The sequence below is a fragment of the Maylandia zebra genome, linkage group LG20 (genome assembly GCF_041146795.1).
Source record: "Maylandia zebra isolate NMK-2024a linkage group LG20, Mzebra_GT3a, whole genome shotgun sequence".
In the NCBI taxonomy this organism is placed as follows: Eukaryota; Metazoa; Chordata; class Actinopteri; order Cichliformes; family Cichlidae; genus Maylandia; species Maylandia zebra.
Window position 1 is genome coordinate 8,922,550 of NC_135186.1, and position 20,860 is coordinate 8,943,409.

Here is a 20,860-nt window from a genome sequence, read left to right on the forward strand (position 1 = left end):
AAACTTGAGGCAAAGATACTTTTTTGGGGGGCAGGAACAGGAACAAGGACAACCCCTGTGTCTATTTCACAACATGCCTTATGAAACCTCTGAGCTCTGCTCTGCCTCAACAGCCCAGCTAAAGACTTGGCACGGCACCACATATAGGTCAGTATGATAGAATGTGTCTGCATTCGTACTGATAAAAAGACAGAGCAGGAGATATTACTGGGCTGACTGAGAGATTACAGAACAAAACACACGTGTGGGGACGAGACCAGAGAGAGAAAGCGGTAGAAGGAATCTCACACTGAACCAGTCAGTCAAAAGGTTTCAGCTACTCACCCATGTCATGTGGCTGCAACTTTCTGTATCCTAGTCTGGTGAGAGATTCATGCCTCCTCCTTATCACTCTCAGAAACTTATTCCAATCTGTGTGTGTGCTCCTTCTTCATACAGTTTACACACTTCCTCTGTTCTGTCTGAACCGAGCGTGTCAAAGTGTGTGTAGGTGTCTGTCTATGTGTGCGCGCGTGTGTGTGTGAGTCACCCAACACCTAGCCTCGTCGCGCAGCTTTACCGGCGCTCCACTGAGGACAGAAGACCATCGGGACAATTACAAAACAATGAGTCGTTGAAAACTGCCCCTGACCGCCGTACGTAGAAACACCCCCGCAACGCCACTGCGCAGCTTTTCCGGTCTACCTCCTCCCGCCTCTCTCTGCTTCTCCCCTCCCCCAGCCAACCGACACAGGAGCCAGTGTGTGATGTCAGCAGGACACACCCACTCAAGGAAAGCTGCCTTAGGTAACAAGGGTAATGGGGTTCAACCAGGAAGAGATGGACAGAGAGGAGAAGATGAGAGGAAAAGAAGAGGATGAGAGATCGGGAAAGGGGGAAGAGGAGGAGTGAACGATCTGATAGTTTATGGCAGTTTTTATTGTGCTGATTCTGTTTTGCCCCAATGAAAATGAAATCCTTCAAAACTGATGTCAGAAACATTAGATTGGAGGATCTCTCTCGGTGTCCAAAAAGCACACATTTTATACGATCGAATATGAATTTGTTTATTGGTTGGGATAGACTGGCGCCTAGTTTAGTAGTAATAAATGTGTAAATACAGATCTGACAAGCTAAAACGGTAACATATAATCACAAATCCACTTCAGCCTGATTTATGATTGTGGACAGAGAGGGGAGGCGATCAATATGAACCGATAGAGAGGGTGATGCTGGAGTCAAACTATGGCTGCAAGATGCAAAGCTGAAACAAGGAGATGAATAAAGTCATGTGGTACAACTTTCTGTTTGGAAAATTCTTTTTTTTTGGCTCCTCGGGGCAGCATCGCACATCATTAACACTAATAAACACATCGTAAACACCGCAACTGCAACAAATGGTAAATTTCAGTGACACATAAATGCAAACACTGTCAGTGCAGATGAGACGAACTGTGGAGAGAAGTAAGAACCATGGAGGTGGGGGAAGAAAAACACAAGCCTGACAGGGTGGAGGACAAGAAAGAAGGGATGGAATAGAAAATGGCTAGATGTGTAATTAAAGGACAAGAAAAGTGGAAGAGCGTGACGAAAAGAAAGGGAAGAGGTCGTGTGGGATTACCCTTCACAGATCACACACACATAAGGTGAAAGGTCATAGCCCAGTCACATGGTTACACATACTAACCCACATTGTAAGGAAGTCTGGGGGGGAGGGGCAGCAGAATTGGAAATAGCGAGGTGGGGGAGGAGAGAAAGAGCAGGTAGTGACAGCTGGAACGTGAAGCCAGGACTGCCTGGGAACAAACGAGTACGCTCGCGCTCGCACACGGTCACCTTTGCCACACTACCACAGTTACGGTATCTACCCGAGCTTGCACTTCCCTGTTTACATAATCCAGATTGACCAACAGAGGGAGGAGAGAGAGAGGCATTTGTGCCTCGCTGTTTTCCATCTTCATATTCTGTTTGGCCAGGAGCTAGATGAAAAACTGAGATCCTTTGTGTGTTTGGAAAATCGAATGATATACGTTGGATTGATGTCATGAACCATTTAAGGCGTTGTATTTATGTCGATCATGAAAGCAGATTGGCAGATAATCTTTTTTTTTTTTTTATTCCCGAGTAGTTTGATCAGCAGGAAATTAGACTGGAGGATATATTCTAAACGCTTTTAACAATAAATAAATAAATAAATAAATATATCAACCACCTTGTTATGCCATAATGTTACACTGCATGACCCATTTTACATAACAGAAGAAGAAAAGCAGCCTTTTTAAATCCACCCAATATTATAGTCTCACACTAAATGCATGTGTGTTCAGTGCAAAGTCTGGAGACAGCGTTGTTGCACAGTAAACAGCACCAAGTTTAAGAAAGATTGAGAGAAATCACAAGCTTCTGCTAACAGGGGAAGATTATAGCTGTTAAAAGATTAGAGTCCCAGAGTCAACAAAGAAGATAACTGCATGCATTTGACGTCTATATCCACACCGATTTTTTTTTTTGCATAAACACTGCTCTATCACCATTTTTATACACATGCTGAAAGTCAAAACTCTTGTGTGCGTCAACCAACCGAGGTGGATTCAAGAAAGAAAATGCCCGTTGAAGTCTAATCAGACGTTAGCTAGTCTTTCTTCTTCTTCTGTCGGCTTCATTAGGACATTTGATAGAGACAAATTTTTCAAAAGCTCAGAATGGGTCTTAAAATAATCACAGCATTTTTTAAAGGTAGATCACATAAGCGAGATGATTTTTTACTTCATTTATTTTGCGAGTACACAATATGTTCTGGATCAGCTATTTTCAAAACTCTATTTTATTTTATTTTATTTTATTTTGGTTAATTTAAATGTTTCTTTACCCTAGTTTTAGTTTAGTTTCAGTTGACCTAGTAGCAAATCTGTGTGATGTCATCTGAGAATGGTGCAACAAATAATTTCCTCCATTTACTGCTCGCATATGTGCATCATGTGTAGTTCCTGCATGCTCTATTCTGAAAACTCACCTTTTCTAAGCCACATGGAGTATTTCCAGTAGTGGGAGTGTGCCTGAAGTGAACCATTTCCTACTCTGAGTTATATTACAGAAAGGAAAATGTGTGAAAAAATGTCCAGCCCTGAGACTGCCAAAAGGTCTTGTGTGAAAATGGCTTATGAGGCAGGTGCATATGCAGGCTCATATGCATATGATTGCTAGCCATGTAGAGATATCCACTTATCTGCTTTACTGATGTAATCAGCACAGCCTGCAGTACCTAAACTTTCAATGTAATCAGTGTCTCCCATTTACCTGTTATTCAGAGTTGGAGCAAAGTCAGTTCTATTTTGGTTCCTTTTAAGAACCAGTCAACATATCTGAGAAGCAGACATCATGTTGCAACAAAAGCTAATTAGGATGAGACGAAGATCACAGCAGACAGAATCTTCTTCAGAAGCCACAGGCCCACCAGAGGTTGCAACAGTGACTTCTTAACAAATCTGACCACAGTCTGCTAGACTGGGGACCCATCACTTCCCTACTCTGACATATAGCACAGGTGCTCCTCAGGGATGCACCCTAGGCCCACTTCTCTAATCGCAGCCAACCAACCGACAAAATCAACTTAGTCATTGTGTTTTCAGTTGACACCACAAGATTAATACACAAAGGAAATGAGTCTGCCTACAGGGATAAAGACTGTAAACTGTCATAAAGGTGCTCCAACAGGAACCTGGCACTCCACACCTTCACATTACAGAAAAGCTTCTATCACAATGACATCAAAGTACTGAACTCTAGATCTGCACTCTCACCACTCAGGACATTGTCAAATATTGCTAAAGACTATGACATTATTTTTGTTTGTCCACACGTACGTTGACAAAATAAAGGCTTTTTATTCTATTCTAAATGGTGTGGTGTGGTGTCATGCTGCTGCAAAATGGTTGGCTACATTGGTCGTAAAGTAGCCCTGACGTTAACAACCTAGCAAACCGTAAAGGTTTCTGTGACTTGATTGGCAGATTAATATAAACATTTATTTGAACAACAAACTTGGTTTGGGCCATTTCAGAGACCTGATGATGCTATTGGTAGACTATGGTCAACTAACAACAAATAGATTCAAGTCGGAAATGGCTTTTTATTATTGAGCCAAACACTGATAAACTGGCTAAACCTTTCCTTTGTACAAAGTTGCCACAGATACATGACATGAAAAGATATTGCAATGCATATCCTTTCATTATCATCACCCATAAGTGGATGAGATGATCTAAAAAAAAAAAAAGCTAAAATTTGACACAAGAACTGTGCTGTTAGACATGTCACAAAGAATTTAGTTAAAAAAATATGTTGAAACACATGATGTGCCCAAAAGCCTTTGCATATATTTGAAACATCATAGTGCAAAAAAACCCAAAACATAAAAAAGAAAAACTAAACTAAAGATCTCAAGTTTGGCTCAAGAATAACCACACTTCAAATCAGAATCCTGGGGTGAAATCAGAGCAGTTAGACATAGCCATGAAGAGGCTGTGATTGCACTTCTTTTAATTGCGGCAATTTACACTTTTGCCTTTAGACACGGTTATGCAGCATGTCTATGAACTTTAATTTTTGAGCGTAGTGGACTCTTTAAGGTTGGAGAGAGGGACCTGTGACTAGAGGGATCAATCCTGCTGAGGAATATAAAAGAACGATTAATTCTCCATCATTTCTCTCGGGATGAATAAAGTATTCTGATTCTGATTCTGATTACCTCCTCCAAGGGGCTGTTTAGGCTATGTTACACTCAAGGATTAGATCTGGTTTGGTTCAGACTTTAAAATTAAAATATGAAATTTGTTAATTCATTAAAATGATACTTGGTAAAACAAGAATAGTTCAGTAGCCACACGGGAACTACTCAATTTATCTAACGATGAATGAATTCACATCAGCTTAAAAAGATTGGAGGAACTTTGAACAGGGACCAAAGGGACCTGGTGCTTAGACTGTTTTGTCAGCTGTTGTTTCGAAAGGACAAGAAAAAAAACTCTTATCACCATCATCTCCCACCAAACAAGGGAGACATGTAGAATCAATGCAAAAACACACTGGAGTGGTTCTGAAAACACGTGCCGGCCTAAAAAGTTACAAAGACATTTCATTTTGGTCTTTCTTTTAATTTAACCAAGACTTACTAAATTCCTAAATTGCCCTCTTATGGCACTCTGGTCATTTATAATGTAAAAACACCAGGAAATCCTCATCTTTGATGAAGCCATGACAGCTTATTTCCAATTTTGTAAATAAGTGAGACGTTACATGGTTTAGATATGTGTGAAAATTATTAAATCCAAAGATGTATCAGGCAAAAAAAGTCACAACTGGATGTAACTAAATTAGGTAAAAGCCTTACACTGAATATGTGATTATTTAAAGTTTCAGCTGGCACCTTGTTATTTAACCCTTACTGATGAAGTTGATATGGAAGACGTTTCCTGTGGTTGCACACGACATGTTACTCTGTTTTAGAAATAATCGGTCTAGATTAAGCAAAGTAAACAACGATTGAGATTGCTGTAACTTCGAAAATTGGGACTGTCCAATATATTATTAAAACCTGGAAGGATAGCAGTGAACAACCATCTTTCAGATCATTCGATGATCTGAATGATCATGATCGGAGATATATAATCGTAAATAATATATCAATACTAATAAGATATAAAATAAATTGTAAATAATCAGCAGTAGAATTTATGCCTATGTTTAATAGAAAAAGTAGAAGCATTTCCACACACAATGTGAAGAGATTGGTACCAAACAGCTGTGTAGCCTTCAGAAAACCGCTTATCAGGGAGGCTAATCCGAAAAACAGCTTCACTTTGATAAGGAGCATAAAGATAGGAGTCAGTGGCAAAGGGAAAACTTAATGTGGCCTGAGGCACCCATCATTCCTACTGCCCCGCCTACAAGCCTGCGAGAGCAGTGTTTTGTTTCTGGGTTAGCTTCAGTTGGTGAGGTCAAGCTTTTGTAATGTTATGTGCCCAAAAAATGAGGTCAGCTGACATCTTGAATATACTGAATGAGCAGGTTTTTCCATCAATGGATTTTTGCTTCCCTGCTTTTTCATTCAGGAAAAAGCTGGTCATTCAATACACCCAGGTTTTTTCCATCAGTGGAAATTTTGGAGGGCTGCTGATCTTCCACATCGAAAAAAGAAAGCTGAGGTGGTTTGGGCATCTGATTAGGATGCCTCCTGGGAGAGGTGTTCGGGGCATGTCATACCAGACATCATGTCCATCAACACATTTAGAATTTAGAGACCTTCTGGAGAAGACTTTACACAGCTGACAAACTCTTCCATCATCAGTACAAGATCTTGATGGAAATCTGATTCCCCTCTTTCTCGCTGTCCAATGCCTTCTCATCTCATTCTTTGATATGCCAGCTCTACTAACGCTGGATGTCGAGCAATAGCTGCAATTACACAACAAAGTCCACATTTTTATTATGTGCTGTAAATGCTATCAAGTCAAATCAGTCTTCTTACTAATGCAAAGACTAACTTTGGCACAGATGGATTTATTCAACACCCTTATAATTTATTAGTCAGACTTGAACCACGACCAGAAAGCCCAATTACAGAAGAGATTTCCAGCATGTGTTTACTGCCTGAAAGCTGTGACCTGCCTGCCATCTCTCCTTGAATAGCCTGAGTTTAAAAAGGTTAGTTTAGTTGAAACCCACATCTCAGCACAACAAAGCTTTGACTTCACAGAGAAACCATTTTGAACTGGAAATTTAGGGCAAAATTAAGATTTTAGAGCAGCAAAAAGCCATGATGGGTTTTTTTTTCTTAAATGTCTAATTTCAGGACCTTGAACATAAATTGTCAGAAATATATGGTTTGTTATTTCTTTGTTACTTTTTCCTTTTTCCTATTTATTTATTACGAGCAGTGTTGGTCAAGTTACTTGAAAGAAGTAATGATAATAATGGATTGGATTTATATAACGCTTTTCAAGGCACCCAAAGCGCTTTACAATGCCACTATTCATTCACTCTCACACACTGGTGGAGGCAGCTACAGTTGTAGCCACAGCTGCCCTGGGGCAGACTGACAGAGGCGAGGCTGCCATATCGCGCCATCGGCCCCTCTGGCCATCACCAGTAGGGTAAAGTGTCTTGCCCAAGGACACAACAACCAGGACAGAGAGCCCAGGGATCGAACCGGCGACCTTCCGTTTACAGATACGCTTCCCAACCCCCTGAGCCACGGTCGCCCCTTAACTAAGTAACTAATTACTGATTACTTCCCCCAAAAAGTAATCCCGTTACTTTACTAATTACTTATTTTCAAAAGTAATTAATTACTTAGTTACTTAGTTACTTTTTAAAAACACGATTTACAACCTGAATAGGTGATAAAGCGATAGATCTTTCAGCCCAATTCTACTTTTTCTACGTAATCCATCATACAAAATTTAATCAAATGGAAAAGTCTCTTTTTAAAACTTGTTTTATTAGTTTTAATCTTTTAACTTTATGCATCAAGCAAAAATGTAATTATATGCAACATTCTCTGACTGGAAGAAATTTGTTTAATATTTAAACCCATTTTCTGCACATTCCAGCACATAAAATAATTGTTTTTTTGTGTGTTTACACTCACTCTTTCAAATAGATGCAAGTAAAACACAGCAGAAAATAAATAAAGTCAAAGACTCAGCGCTCAGACCCTTTTGCTCTATTTTCACCTGTAAAGCAGGAGCAGGGTAGGCGGAGGTTAACCCTGGTGCAGGTGTGCCGCGGCGGTCAGTGGAAGAATTTCTCTGTGAGTTTCCCATTACGTGGTAGCGCACTCGGTGCTTGCTTGGAAGTTTAGGGGGTTTTTTCGCTGGAAAAAGAAGTTTTCTTCCCACGCACAATGGACGCTAATGTTTTTGTCACTTTTTATGGAATCAAACTTAAAGTAAGGTCAGTACTTCCACGCTTTAAACGCTGCACGCTCATACTCTCTCCTGCACTCGATATATTATCCACTGTTGATCTGCAGACAGCTGTTGTCACGAACGTCGCACTCGCTTACGTCACTGTCATGAGACATTCTCGCAAAAAAAAATCACGGTTTTAGTAACGCAGTAACGCAGCGTTCCTACGTGAAAGTCACCATAATCTAATTACCGTTTTTGCAATAGTAATCCCTTACTTTACTCGTTACTTGAAAAAAAGTAATCGGATTACAGTAACGTGTTACTGCCCATCTCTGATTAGAAGATACATGAACCCCTGATATCAGTCTCCAATCTTTGGATTCTGCACTCTTGACTAAAAAGGGATGAGTTTTTCTGAACATGCGTTCAGATTATAGCAGCTCGGGGACCACAGCTAACACGTAATTCAAAACAAACATGCAGGTGGTTTTGCTAATGAGCTATTGTAACTTATAATCAGTTTGACATCAAGCCAGTCTGTTATCTGATCTCAAGTCTGCTCACGCACAAAGTCTGTTTCTCTCTTTGACACACACACACACACACACACACACACACACACACACACACACACACACACACACACACACACACACACACACACAGTCTGGTGTGTCAGTATGTAGACCAGCTGGTGTTACTGTATCACCTCCTACACTTCATTCTGTACTGTCCTTAATCAGGTCTCACAAACACACACACACACACACACACACACACACACACACACACACACACACACTTGATGTTATGAAATGTAATTTCATTTCCCCCCCCCCCCCCTTTCTCCTCCTGCAGATATTGTGCTCATTCTCTTGCTGACAAATGTTTGTTTCAACTGCTTACTTTTAATCCTACAACATAATTTAATCATGGTTTAGTTTCAACAAAATCCAAGCCCTGTATTACAGTTTACTCAACTACAGAGGGAAATGCATGTATTTATATACAAGCAACTTTATGTAACCAGTGATTTATTGTTATTGCTTTGCTAATGCTGCAAAATGAACATCTAACATCTTTAAAAGGGGATGATCCACCAGTTTGAAAGAATAATTGTACTGTAATAGTGTAATGGTGAGTAGCCTCAACACCACTGTATAGGATGCTACCTGAATGTGACAATTAAAAAAATAACTGCAGTTACAAAGAACCAGACATGTTAGTAATGATCTTTTTTGCATGTATCATCAGCTTTGTGACAGCTAGTTTCATTTAAATAGGTGTATAACCTTGAATAGAGTCAACAGATGTGACATATGATAACATCATGCTGACCAGGCAAGCTAGCAAGCTGATATTGGTTTAATAACATAAAATAAAATGAGGCTAAAAATCTTAATTTGAGCTTTGTGATGATTCTCTGATTTCCAGTATAGCATGTTAGACTCATGATTTAGCCAAAGCTGCCCGTATTGTAAGCTGTTTTTTCCCCTCTGTACCATTGTTTTTCTCTCCGGACGTTGGAAATGAAAACCTACAGTCACAGTCCATCTTACAAAAAAAGCTACCTGATGCGTAACTTATCTAGCGTGGGCAAAAAAAAACAGGCAATGTGTTGCATCAGGTAGCCGATTAAACCACCAGGTGTCTGCAACAATCGCCGCAAAGAAACACGTTTACCTCTTTTTCTTCAGTTTGAACTACAGCGACGGGGAGCGTGCTCTGCTTAGCAACGCCTACACACATGCAGGGGAGCAACAGGCTAATTAACAGACTATTACTCCCCTGCTCTCTGGTGTGTGTGTGCAAGTCTTATGAAAGATGTGACTAAACCTCATGACAGCTTCATCAGAACTGCCAACAGAGCTAACAACATGCAGCGCACACACCGCAATCTGTTCACACACAGACTCAAAAAACACATGAGCGGACGTGCGTGCGCGCGCGTACACACACACACACCCTGACCCAGAACAGGTATCCCTGCAGCGCCATGCTGCTGAAGATGGTGATTTTATTTTAGAATAGTGGTCCCACCTCCCCAGGTCCATTTCTCAATGTCACTTTTTGAAGAATGGCCTCTGTAGATACTTTTTTTTAACCTTCTTCTCTTCTCTTTCTTGGGTTTTCATGTGCATATATTCCTAGTTTTCTAGGTCAGCATGCTTCCTTTTTCTTCATTAAGCCCTGTTTTTAACAGCCCAAGCATTTTACCCAAAAGGTAGTAATGAAAGAATTGCACTGATTAAAAGTGCTTTTCAAAACTATATTTATGGATTTTACATAAAAGATTTTATGCTGGTGCTATACAAATCGTGCTTACGCCTATAAACAGGGTTTTATAAGAATATAGATAGATTGATATGATAGTGACATCTTTTGTCACTTCATTTTTTTAAATCATAAAATCCATATCATAGGATCTCTGTGACCAAACTTTTCAGTCTTCCCTTCTTTGTGTGACTACACTGTGAGCTGCGGCTATAGAAATATAGAAATTGGTAGGGCTCAAGTAAATGAGACGAACCTTCGAGTAGGGCTGCTCAATTAATCAAATTTTAATCTAGATTATGATCTGGGCTTTCAACGATCATTAAAAATGACTGAGCCGATTATTAGCACCTCCCTCATGCTTTACTCTCGCGCTGCTCCGTGTGGCAAATCGAGCGCACCTCTCTGCATTTTGAACACGTGTCACAACAATTAAGAGGACCCAAGGGAAGCTCGGAAAGCTAAGCAGAAGTTATTTGGAGAGGAGAGTGACTACCGTTGGTTGAAAAGAGAGGTAAAAAAAACTTCAGTGGTGTGGAAACATTATGGGTTCGCGGAGTCAGACGTGGAACAAGTAGACATAATGTGTAAACTTTGCTACAGTGTCGTAGCTGCACCACAGAGCAACACTGCAAAGTTCACTAAACATAGATGTTTACATTTTTCATTTATTTTTTATATTGCAACATTTGCACTGTTATCAGTATTTGCACACTATTTTATATTATTTTTTGACAATCTTTAAAGTCATTATTCAATACATTGTTATTGTTAAATAAATATCGTCAAATAATCGAGATCTCAATTTCAGTGAAAATAATCGTGATTATCATTTTTGCCATAATCGAGCAGCCCTACCTTCGAGTGACCTGAAAATGTAACTAGTGAAACTATCACAGTGGCCAGAAGAAAAGGTCTAATTATCACAAATCCAGCACGTAAAAACCTGCAAATACAATACTGCTTTAAACCAGTCTTGTTCATTCATTTGTGTTAATATCCAATCTTGACCCAGAGGCTGTTCTGAAGCTTTAAAAAAGAAAATCTGAAGAGACTTTTGCTTGTTGTCTCTACCAAACATGTTTCCACCGAAACAAATACTGAAATGTCGTTATATACCTGCCTATTAACAACAGCCTCTCTCCCCATCTGCCTCTCTTTGGTATGCTATGAAAACTGACTTTCCATCTCTCTCAAGCAATATTTATTTTTTACAATAAATTACCGTAATTCCCGGACTACAGAGCGCACCTGATTAAAAGCCGCATGCTCTAATTTTAGAAAGAAAATCAATTTTGTACTTGTACAGGCCGCACTGGATTTTAAGCCGTATGCGTTTCACTCGTAATATGAGATATTTACACAGAAATATTACACGTGAGGATTTTTAACGTTTAATTTAATCCGTAAGGTAACATAAACATGGCAACATAAACGTTATGGTAACATACAAAAATACATACTGCAAATGCTTCTTTTCCTCGAACAGTGTAGTATGTATGTATGTATGTATCAGTAACACACAAATTACGTTGCTTATGGTTTTTTTACGGAACAGTGCACAAACAACATTACAACGTCTCTTAACAACCGGTAAAAAATATATACCGTATATATACTACTTACCAATTTTATTGGTCTGCTGTTACCAGGCAAAATGTTTTTGGCCGCATGAAAAAAAAAATGCATTAGCCGCACGTCAGTATAAGCCGCAGTGTTCACAGTGTGGGAAAAAAGTAGCGGCTTATGACCCGAAAACTACGGTATATATTTAAATTATTATGTGTGTACTTTTGATTGAGTACTTTTATGTAAAATGATAATCTGTGTTGTTGTTGTTGACCAAAATAAATTTCACTTCACTTTTACATAGGGGAAGCATACTAATAAAAACTGCTAAATTAAAGCACAAATAGTTATTTTCATGGGCATTTAAACTCATGTAATGACTCCAAATGACACTTTTTTAAAAATACCACGCTGAAAGTGTAATATCCCAACTGTATGTGTGTTTTATGTGGTACCAGTGATGTGATCACCATAACAACCCAAACTTCTCCAGAAAGAAGACACATTATTCATCAGTTCATGCAGTCAAAAAAGCAAATTAAAAGTTAAAAAAAAAATTCATGTACATCAGAGATTTTTCACTAAGTTGCACAGAGTAGCTCAACAGTGAATTTCACCTAAAAATATATCAAGAATGAATCATTTCTGTGATCAATAACAACAACGACAAGTTTTGCCGATTAATTCTACACTCCATCTGTACATCGGTATTGACATATTTTCTGTTTAATAGTCCTGTGACGTGTTTATTAAACTCACACCCACTCTGTCATCCCTTTCTTTGTTCAGTGTTTGCTCAGTGTGTGCTGAACCAGTCACATGAATGGAGAAACTTTGTAGCAGCTGGTTGAAAGTAGATTTTCTTTTACATGCTTTAGAACTAATAATTAAATTATTAGTGTATGCAAGGATTAAAAACATAAAGCTATAAGGAGGACAAAGTTACACTAATTAGTTGAAGAGAAGAGACAAAAGCATAAAGATAAGAGTGTGAATAGGAGAAAACAGGGGAGGAAGAAGAAGAACAGGAGGAAAAAAGGGGATGTCAAACCTGGAGGAGTAAACTGTCACAACTATGAGGGGGCCGGCGTCCTGGTGACAGTTGTTATGGTAACTATGGGACAGACGCAGGAAGCAGCAGGGGGGGTGACGATGTCACAGGAGCAAAATAGACTTGCAAAGTGGGGAAGATAAACATGGAAATGTGTCTTCTCCATCAGACAGTTCTCCTGTGGGTCGATAGCCCGAACCAAGAAAGAACTGGATTACATCAGCTGCAAACACGCCACACATCCATTAGAGTCGGGATTGGACCGATCTGAGGTGCCGATCCGATATTGCACGACTAAAAGAAGACACTTTTTTAGGCAGGAGATAGATAATACACTAAAAGGTAACAAAAGATTTTCAGCTACATGAACATTGTCCATCCTAACCTACAACATACATGTACATACAACTCCAACTCGAAAACAAGTCACCTATGTTAAGGAGAGTCATGGTGACCTGTTGAGCACATGCTTTCAAGAGTATAAAAAGAAAGTCTTGTACATTCAGCTACAGCTTACAAACTCCAAACAAACTTGTTTTCACCCATCAGGACCTCCTAAGGTAACCTCACAAAGCCAGTTCTGTCGCCTTCGGCGTCTGCCAATTTTGCTGATATGCTGGGTCGGTTATACAAAGTGTTGCACAACTGTTGTGGTAAAATGTTTTATAAACCTGACCAAGCAGGGACGCGCAAAGACCTGAACCTCCTTTGGTGGATGATTAAGTGTCCATCATCATTGCCCTCTGCCTCACAAACACAGACACTCTTTCAGAGTCCATATTACTGCAGAGCTGCCATTACAGAGTCTAACAGAGTTCTGATGTAATTAGGACAACATGTACAGCCTCTGTGTGTGTGTGTGTGTGTGTGTGTGTGTGTGTGTGTGTGTGTGTGTGTGTGTGTGTGTGTGTGTGTGTGTGTGTGTGTGTTTTAGTTCTCTGCTGCTGCTCAGGCCCAAACATAACAAGCAATCTGTCACATTACAGGGTTGTCCAACACTGACTCACAGTGATGAGAAGCCCAAAAAGGTCTCCACAGGCTGCAAACTTCGAGCACGATGCGCTTCTACCCACTCCCAGATCTCTGATTCCACAAGACAGATATGGCCATTCAAGGAATTATTAAAAGAGCTGAAGACCTGCAGAGATACAGTACTCACCACTACACGCCAAAAAGGAATTTCCCCACTGACCACCGGAATAAACGTTACATTTGTAAACAGAGCCAACTACATATAACATCTTCTTTACTTACTCACACTTACTTACTCACTCATTTAGACTGAGCAGAGCTGCGGCTGAGACTTAAGTGTAGTTTAACTGACCCAAGCTTGCTGTTGTTAAGCAACAGCAAGAATCTTGTTGAATGGTGCTTCAGGCTTTTGGAGGAAAAGAACAAAAAAAGGAAAAATTAATAGGCTCATTTACTTTCTGCTTGAGTGTAAGATGTGAATATTGATACACTGCTATAAACTGTGTAACTGGTAGCTTCATTTTCACTTAGCATATAAATACACAACAACAAAGCACAACAAATATTTAAATGGCTGTTTTTTAAAAACAAAATTCACAAAATTGGTTGGCGAGAGAAATTGCTTTTTAGTTAACAGCAACAACTAGGTGTAATGTACTAAGCTAAACTAAACTAACCACCTGAATTAACCAGTATGTGGATATGAAGCTCCCATAAAGCTTCTTACACTAAGGAAAAGGGCGATCGTCTTGTAACCGGAAGGTTGCCGGTTTGAGCCCCTGCTTGGACAGTCTCCGTCGTTGTGTCCGTGGGCAAGACACTTCACCTACCGCCTACTGGTGATGGCCAGAGGGGCCGATGGCGCGATATGGCAGCTTCGCTTCTGTCAGTCTGTCCCAGGGCAGCTGTGGCTACAACTGTAGCTTGCCTCCACCAGTGTGTGAATGTGAGAGTGAATGAATAGTGGAAATGTAAAGTGCTTTGAGGGCCCCGAAAAGCGCTATATAAATGCAATTGATTATTATTATTATTATTATTATTATTATTATTTTTAAACGAATAATTTTAAACACCTATTTTAAGGCATTCCGTGTGCTCACAGCCAACGTAATATCAATCCAAACAGTCTCATGTTAGCAAAGTGGGTGTTCAAGAAAGTCCAGTTTTGTAGGATACAGATATGACAGAGGTCTAATTCTCACTCTGCTTAAATCAAGAAAGATCATTTCTAAACTTTTAAAGATGACAAAAAAGGCATAAAAAATATGACATGATCACTTTGGGGGTTTTTTTGTTTTTGTTTTTTTAAACAGATGCTAGCTTTTGTTCTAAATTGACAAAATGTAAGAATTCAACAAATGTTACGGAAGATTTTGCACAGTACGAGTGAGTCTTGAGACGCCCCTTCATTAATTTATATTTTGCTTCCAAGGAACTCGACTTTGTTATTTTTGAAGTGGTCTTGAGCCACACTTCTCCAGGCTTTCAATGTTTTTCTTTCAACTACAGATGGCACGATACCACTTTTTTATGTCCGATACCGATACCGATATCATAAATTTGGATATCTGCCGATACCGATATGAATCCGATATAGTGTTTTTTAATCAACAAAACTGTTTTTTAAATATCTTGCTGCATTTTGTATAAGTTCATACTCAAGTTTAAAACAACAACTACACTTAAGCTATTCTGTTATACCTGTATGCAAAAAAAATATTTCATAGTTCAGCAATACTGATCAATCTAATAAACTTAAACCTACACCATCCTCCCTATTCTGGTATTTTAAAGAGTACTTAGCATAAATATTAAGCAACCTAACTAATAGGGTTCCAACTCCCAGCAACAACAAAAATAAATAAATAAAAAATAGGGAACCACCCCTCACGCTCCACCTCATGATGCTTAATCGACGTAATCAACCTTAATTTGATGCAGTGTGAAAAAAAATGCACAGAAATCAATTATTTTTCAAGAAATATTAAATAGATTCAACATCTTTCTTCAACAAAATTGCAGACTGCACAGATGGTACCTTCCCAAAGGAAAAAGTACTATAGCTTACTAGGGTATATATATTAGACTTAATAGTTACTATATACAGTAATTGACTTCTATTCATTTTACATCAAATTAAAACTTTGGGTGTCAGATAATTATTTATTAAAAGCTAGACATTTTAAATGAGAATAAGAAAGAAAAGTATGTCTTTGTGCCCCCTTTTCCCTGTTAATGTCCTATCGGCCCCCCTGGCTAAACTTTGCTAGATCTGCCCCTGCACAGTTACCAGCATCAGCTACGTAGAAAAAGATCCTGGAGTAGAAAGTAATATTAAATACATTCTAACAATAGCTGATCAAGCTTAAACGTGCTGCTGTTGTTCAGCCGCTGGTTTCCTCTTTCTGGTGCAAAGTGGGCCAAAAGCAAACTAGAGACACGGACTCGCGACAGAAAAGCCGATCAGCTGATCGTTAAGCAGTTTCATGATTGAAGTAGCAGCAGGAGAGGCAGTCGCTTGTTAAGCTTAACGCAGGAATGCTTTACAAACATTCAGAGATGGACTTACACACTTGCTTTACTTCTCTCGGGATAACTTTGTCGGAGATGAAATGCCGGGTTGCTAGCGAAGCTCCAAATGCTATCCAGACCACCGACAGGTCCCGCATGCCACAGCCGCTCTATCACGTGATGCATACTGCTCCGACGTGCTAACGTTCTGAGGTGAGTTACGGCGTGTTGCAAGTTTTGTGAGGTGCTTTCGTGATATTTAATGGATCGGATTACATTTTTTATTTTTCTCCGATATCCGATCCAGTAATTTAGGTCAGTATCGGACCGATACCGATACGTAATATCGGATCGGTCCATCTCTACTTTCAACACTGGCTGCTTTTTCACTCATTTTAGGTCCAGTCCTTGTACATGACCATTTTCAGAGGAATCTTATTTTTTGTTTGTTTTTTTTAAAGCCACTTAAGACTGACCTATGAATCATTCAAGCATAAAAAAGTCACTGAACTCATCAGATAAACCGGTGTTGTGTCTACACAACAAAAAAATTTGAAAACCAGTTTTAACCTGTACCCCTTAGGGACTTGTTGCTAGCAGCCTGTTACAAAAGTGTACTTTAGTTGAATATAGGTAAAAGGCCAGTATGACAGGCACAAAATAGCATTTTTTAACCAACAAGGTTATTTCTAAAGAGCCAAAAACATGGTATATGATGAAGAGATGAACAGTAACTGACAGCCCTGTCCTTAAAAACAGGTCTAATGGAATGATGAATCCAAATGTGAAAATTTGGATTGGCTCCCCGGAGCCCAGGACTAAACACTACTGAAACAGTGTGTGACAGAGAACAGAACAAAAGGCAGAAACATTCAAAGAAGAGCTTTGAATGTCCTTCAAGAAACCTGGAGACCTATTCCTGAAAGAAATGACAAGAAAGCTGCCTAAGAGAGTTCAGGCTGTGCTGCAGTTAGTCATACAAATATTGATCTTCAAGCTCATTAGAATTGTACAAACTTTGCTTTTGCCGTATATACTGTATTTACATGACACTTGCACGTTTCAAAAGATCGCTGCATCTATTTCACATTCAGTTCTCTTCTGCTTATTCTTGTCAGGGTCGCGGAGGCTATCCCAGCTGTCTTAGTCTACGTCCACACTAGCCCGGATAAATTTGAAAACGGCGTTTTCATCTGAAAACGCTCTGCGTCCACACTATTGTTTTCAGTTGTTTTCACAGAGTTGTGCGTCCACATTGAAATGGCTGAAAATGCTCACGTTCCAGTACTGCACATGCGTAAAATGCAAGAAGATTCGGCCTGCCTCATTTCTGTCAGCCGTTTATTTACTTTCCGACAAAATGTTGAGGAAAAGCACCGAGTTTTTTAAATGGACTAACACTGAGGTGGAGTTGTTGCTCCAAGTAACACAAAAGTACAAAGTTGAATTTGAAGAAAAGCTATCTGGAGCATGTACAGACTGATATTAATCTTTAATAGGGCTGTCAAAATTGAGAGCAAACAAAACAAGTGCTGTATAATGCCCTCCGCTATCTTAGTTTAATTGGTCACATGACTGCATCACATATCTAAAATGTGTCATCGTTTCGAAAAGGCTCCGGGTTCGCTGCAAAAAACAAAACAAAAAAACCTGCCGTCTTTGGTCAGAAACCAAAGAAGGCAAAAAAAAAAAACAAAGAGCAAAGGCACTCACAAGACAAGGAAGGAGACCTGTAGTGTAGTGTTTGTGTACACACACAGTGGGTACTTGGTTAGCTTTGAGTATGCTCAACTATACAGTCATTATGGTTGGATGGTAAATAAAAATGAAACTGAGACAAAAGGAGTCAACCACACACATTTACATGATCCCTTCCCTAATCTCATCCTTAACCTAAACCCAAGTCCTAACCATAAACTCAAAGGTAAGTCCCCACAAAAATCAAAGTCAAGCCCAGGCGCATCCTCTAATGACACACACACACACACACACACACACACACACACACACACACACACACACACACACACACACACACACACACACACACACACACACACACACAAGCACATTAGAGAAAAAAGGAAAACGAAGAATTAAAATTCAAGGACACTGTGATTCCTTCAGTTAATCTCCCATTCTTTGTCTTTGCTTTTACAACAACAAATTAAGACGTCACATCAGTGAACAATGAGTTTTTAGATTTCGGTAGAAATCCTAAAACATGTAAATACTGCAGGGAAAAAACATTACAGTTTTTTACAGACGCTAGGACACATTTCTCAATACTTAGGTCACTTTTGCAAAACTCTTCACACAATCCTCCTAACTGACCGTCAGCTTGGCAAAGCAGTTTATTTCACATTCAAAATGCACTACAACTACCAAAACACTTCATTCAGGTCTCAAATAAACTCATTCTTCCAGAACACTAGCAAAGGTTGACAGCCGACAAACACACTTTGTCACCCACAAAACAATGACCTGAAAAACACTAACAACATGTAGCATTACACAGTGTTTTCTTGTGTAAAACAAGGACACATCTCTGTTTATAATTTCAATATATGTTACTGGAATGAATCAGACATCATGCAGAATTCGTTAATATTTGTTTATGTATTTTTATTTTTTTGCACTAAGTAATCCCAAAATACAAGAATTTGTATACACACCATCCACTGATACACATACAATAGTAATGCTAATCTACTCGGTCTTCTCCATTTGGCCACAGGTTCTCATCCACATCACATCTTATGTCATCTAGGGTAATACACCTAGGAAAGAATCTGCTGGCATGCCAGAATTGAAGGAGTTGAAAAATTGAAGGAGTAACACCTGCGTAGATGTTCATCTACAATGAGAATAAGCTGTGGCTGGTTAAACTGCATTTTTAGATTTAAAATATGTTTCAATAAAATATTGCTGTTGAATTTTGCTGTCTTTTCAAGTTTTGCATTGTGTTATTGTTTTGGCCATAAGTTTAACAGTTTTGAAAACAGTATGTAAGCACATGCAAAATGTCCTGTATGTACAAAGATTTTTGGCAGTTGTTGTGTCTGAGTGAGAAGATAATTCATGAAATTTGAGAGATGTAGTCATTGAATGCATTTTGTGCCAAAACAATGATAACTGGTCCTCAGTTTAGCCCACATAGACTTCTGTTGTGCTCACTGTGTGAGGAGTTTTGCAAACGTGACCTAAGTATTGAGAAATGTGTCCCAGCGTCTGTAAAAAACTGTAACTTTGCCCTTTGTGATGTCACTGAAGTTATCCAATCAAAGTTTAAATCATGCCTCCTACACACAAAACACACACACACACACCTCTGCATTTAATAGAGCTAATAGATGATTCACCAGGTTATGTAACACATACTGGCAAAAGAAGAAATAAGAGAAGAGGTGGAGATGAGAGTTTGGTTTGTTTCCTGAGGGAGGACAGAACAGCAGAGGCTGCTGAGGAGAGCCGGTCTGGTCACATACAGAGAATAAAGCTGCTGGGTCACTTCAGTTATTTGGTGGCTTCTGCGAAAATGTGTCTGTTTACATGTGAGTTAGATGACAAAGCAGAGAAAGTAGCTGCTGTCATTTGTGTCAGATGTAGACTTGAATAACAAAAGAGAGAATTAAACTTTTCTCTGCCCACCCACAAACTCTGTTTGAGGCGGCACCGTCGTTAGATTCTGTTAAAAACTGCAAGTCATTATATTTATAGGTGACTTTCACAATCATGTAGATTCAGACGGCTCTGAAAGATGAGGCCACTTGAGCCTGGCTCCAAAAGTGAGTCAATCCCACTAGACTCCTCTGTTACAATGCTCCTATGTTACATAATAAATCATGTTTATAGCTACAGATTACTCTTTAAAGCTACTTTAGGGCTTCATAATAACTGCCCTGGGGCTTGTTTTTTGTTGCTTTTTTTGGGTAACTCAACTTTTTAAACTTAAAGGACCTACAATTACAGGCGTGGCCATTCAGACTGAAAACTGTAAAAACTTGAGGTTTATTGCTTTGACAAACAGTCTTTTAGTTTTATTAAATATAAACTGAATTATTTTACCCAGAAAAAAAAAATCTGTGAAATTTACTGAAGAATCTGCAGTTGTTTGTAATGTGCTCTTAATTCTTGATCAGTAAGGAATAAAAGCAAAATGCTTTCTTTTATCAAAGTTCCTCAGTCCACACACATTTCTTTTTTTTCACTTTACTCATTTTTGGTAAAACGGCTTTTTGTACTTGTCATTTATAAATTCAGAGGATAATTTTGGTTTATTCAAATTGAAATAACCCATTGATCCTGAGCCCGACTCACTTGCATCTTTGTATAAGATGCAACAAAACACAGGCAGGTGAGATGGTCTTCATTCACTAACGTGACTCACCCAGCTGACCCTCATCTTCATCGTCTCGATAATTGTCTTCGTCCGCATCACTGATGTAGCAGATCTCTCTCTCCTTCCCATTGAACCACTCGATTTCATCATCAGACATCCTGACCTAAAAGGCCGCTGCTACCTCAGCATGGCCAGCAAATCTACACCTGAAATATAGAAAACACACAATAAACAACTATAAACACACACACA

The 20,860-nt window shown here is 39.2% G+C and overlaps 1 protein-coding gene across 2 annotated transcripts in view; it reads right to left on the reverse strand.

Annotated features, from left to right (window-relative positions):
• The window catches only part of LOC101465377 (helicase ARIP4), an 83,102-nt gene that overhangs the window by 38,126 nt on the left and 24,116 nt on the right, over positions 1-20,860 (reverse strand). Inside the window, exon 2 of one of the 2 annotated variants that reach the window (XM_023152273.2) lies at positions 20,657-20,814. In XM_023152273.2, the coding sequence (XP_023008041.1) occupies positions 20,657-20,765 (109 nt within the window). In that variant the 5' untranslated portion in view covers positions 20,766-20,814. Of the gene's footprint in view, positions 1-324; positions 546-20,656; positions 20,815-20,860 lie in introns of those variants that run through there. The other variant, XM_012919890.5, reaches the window with a different exon arrangement.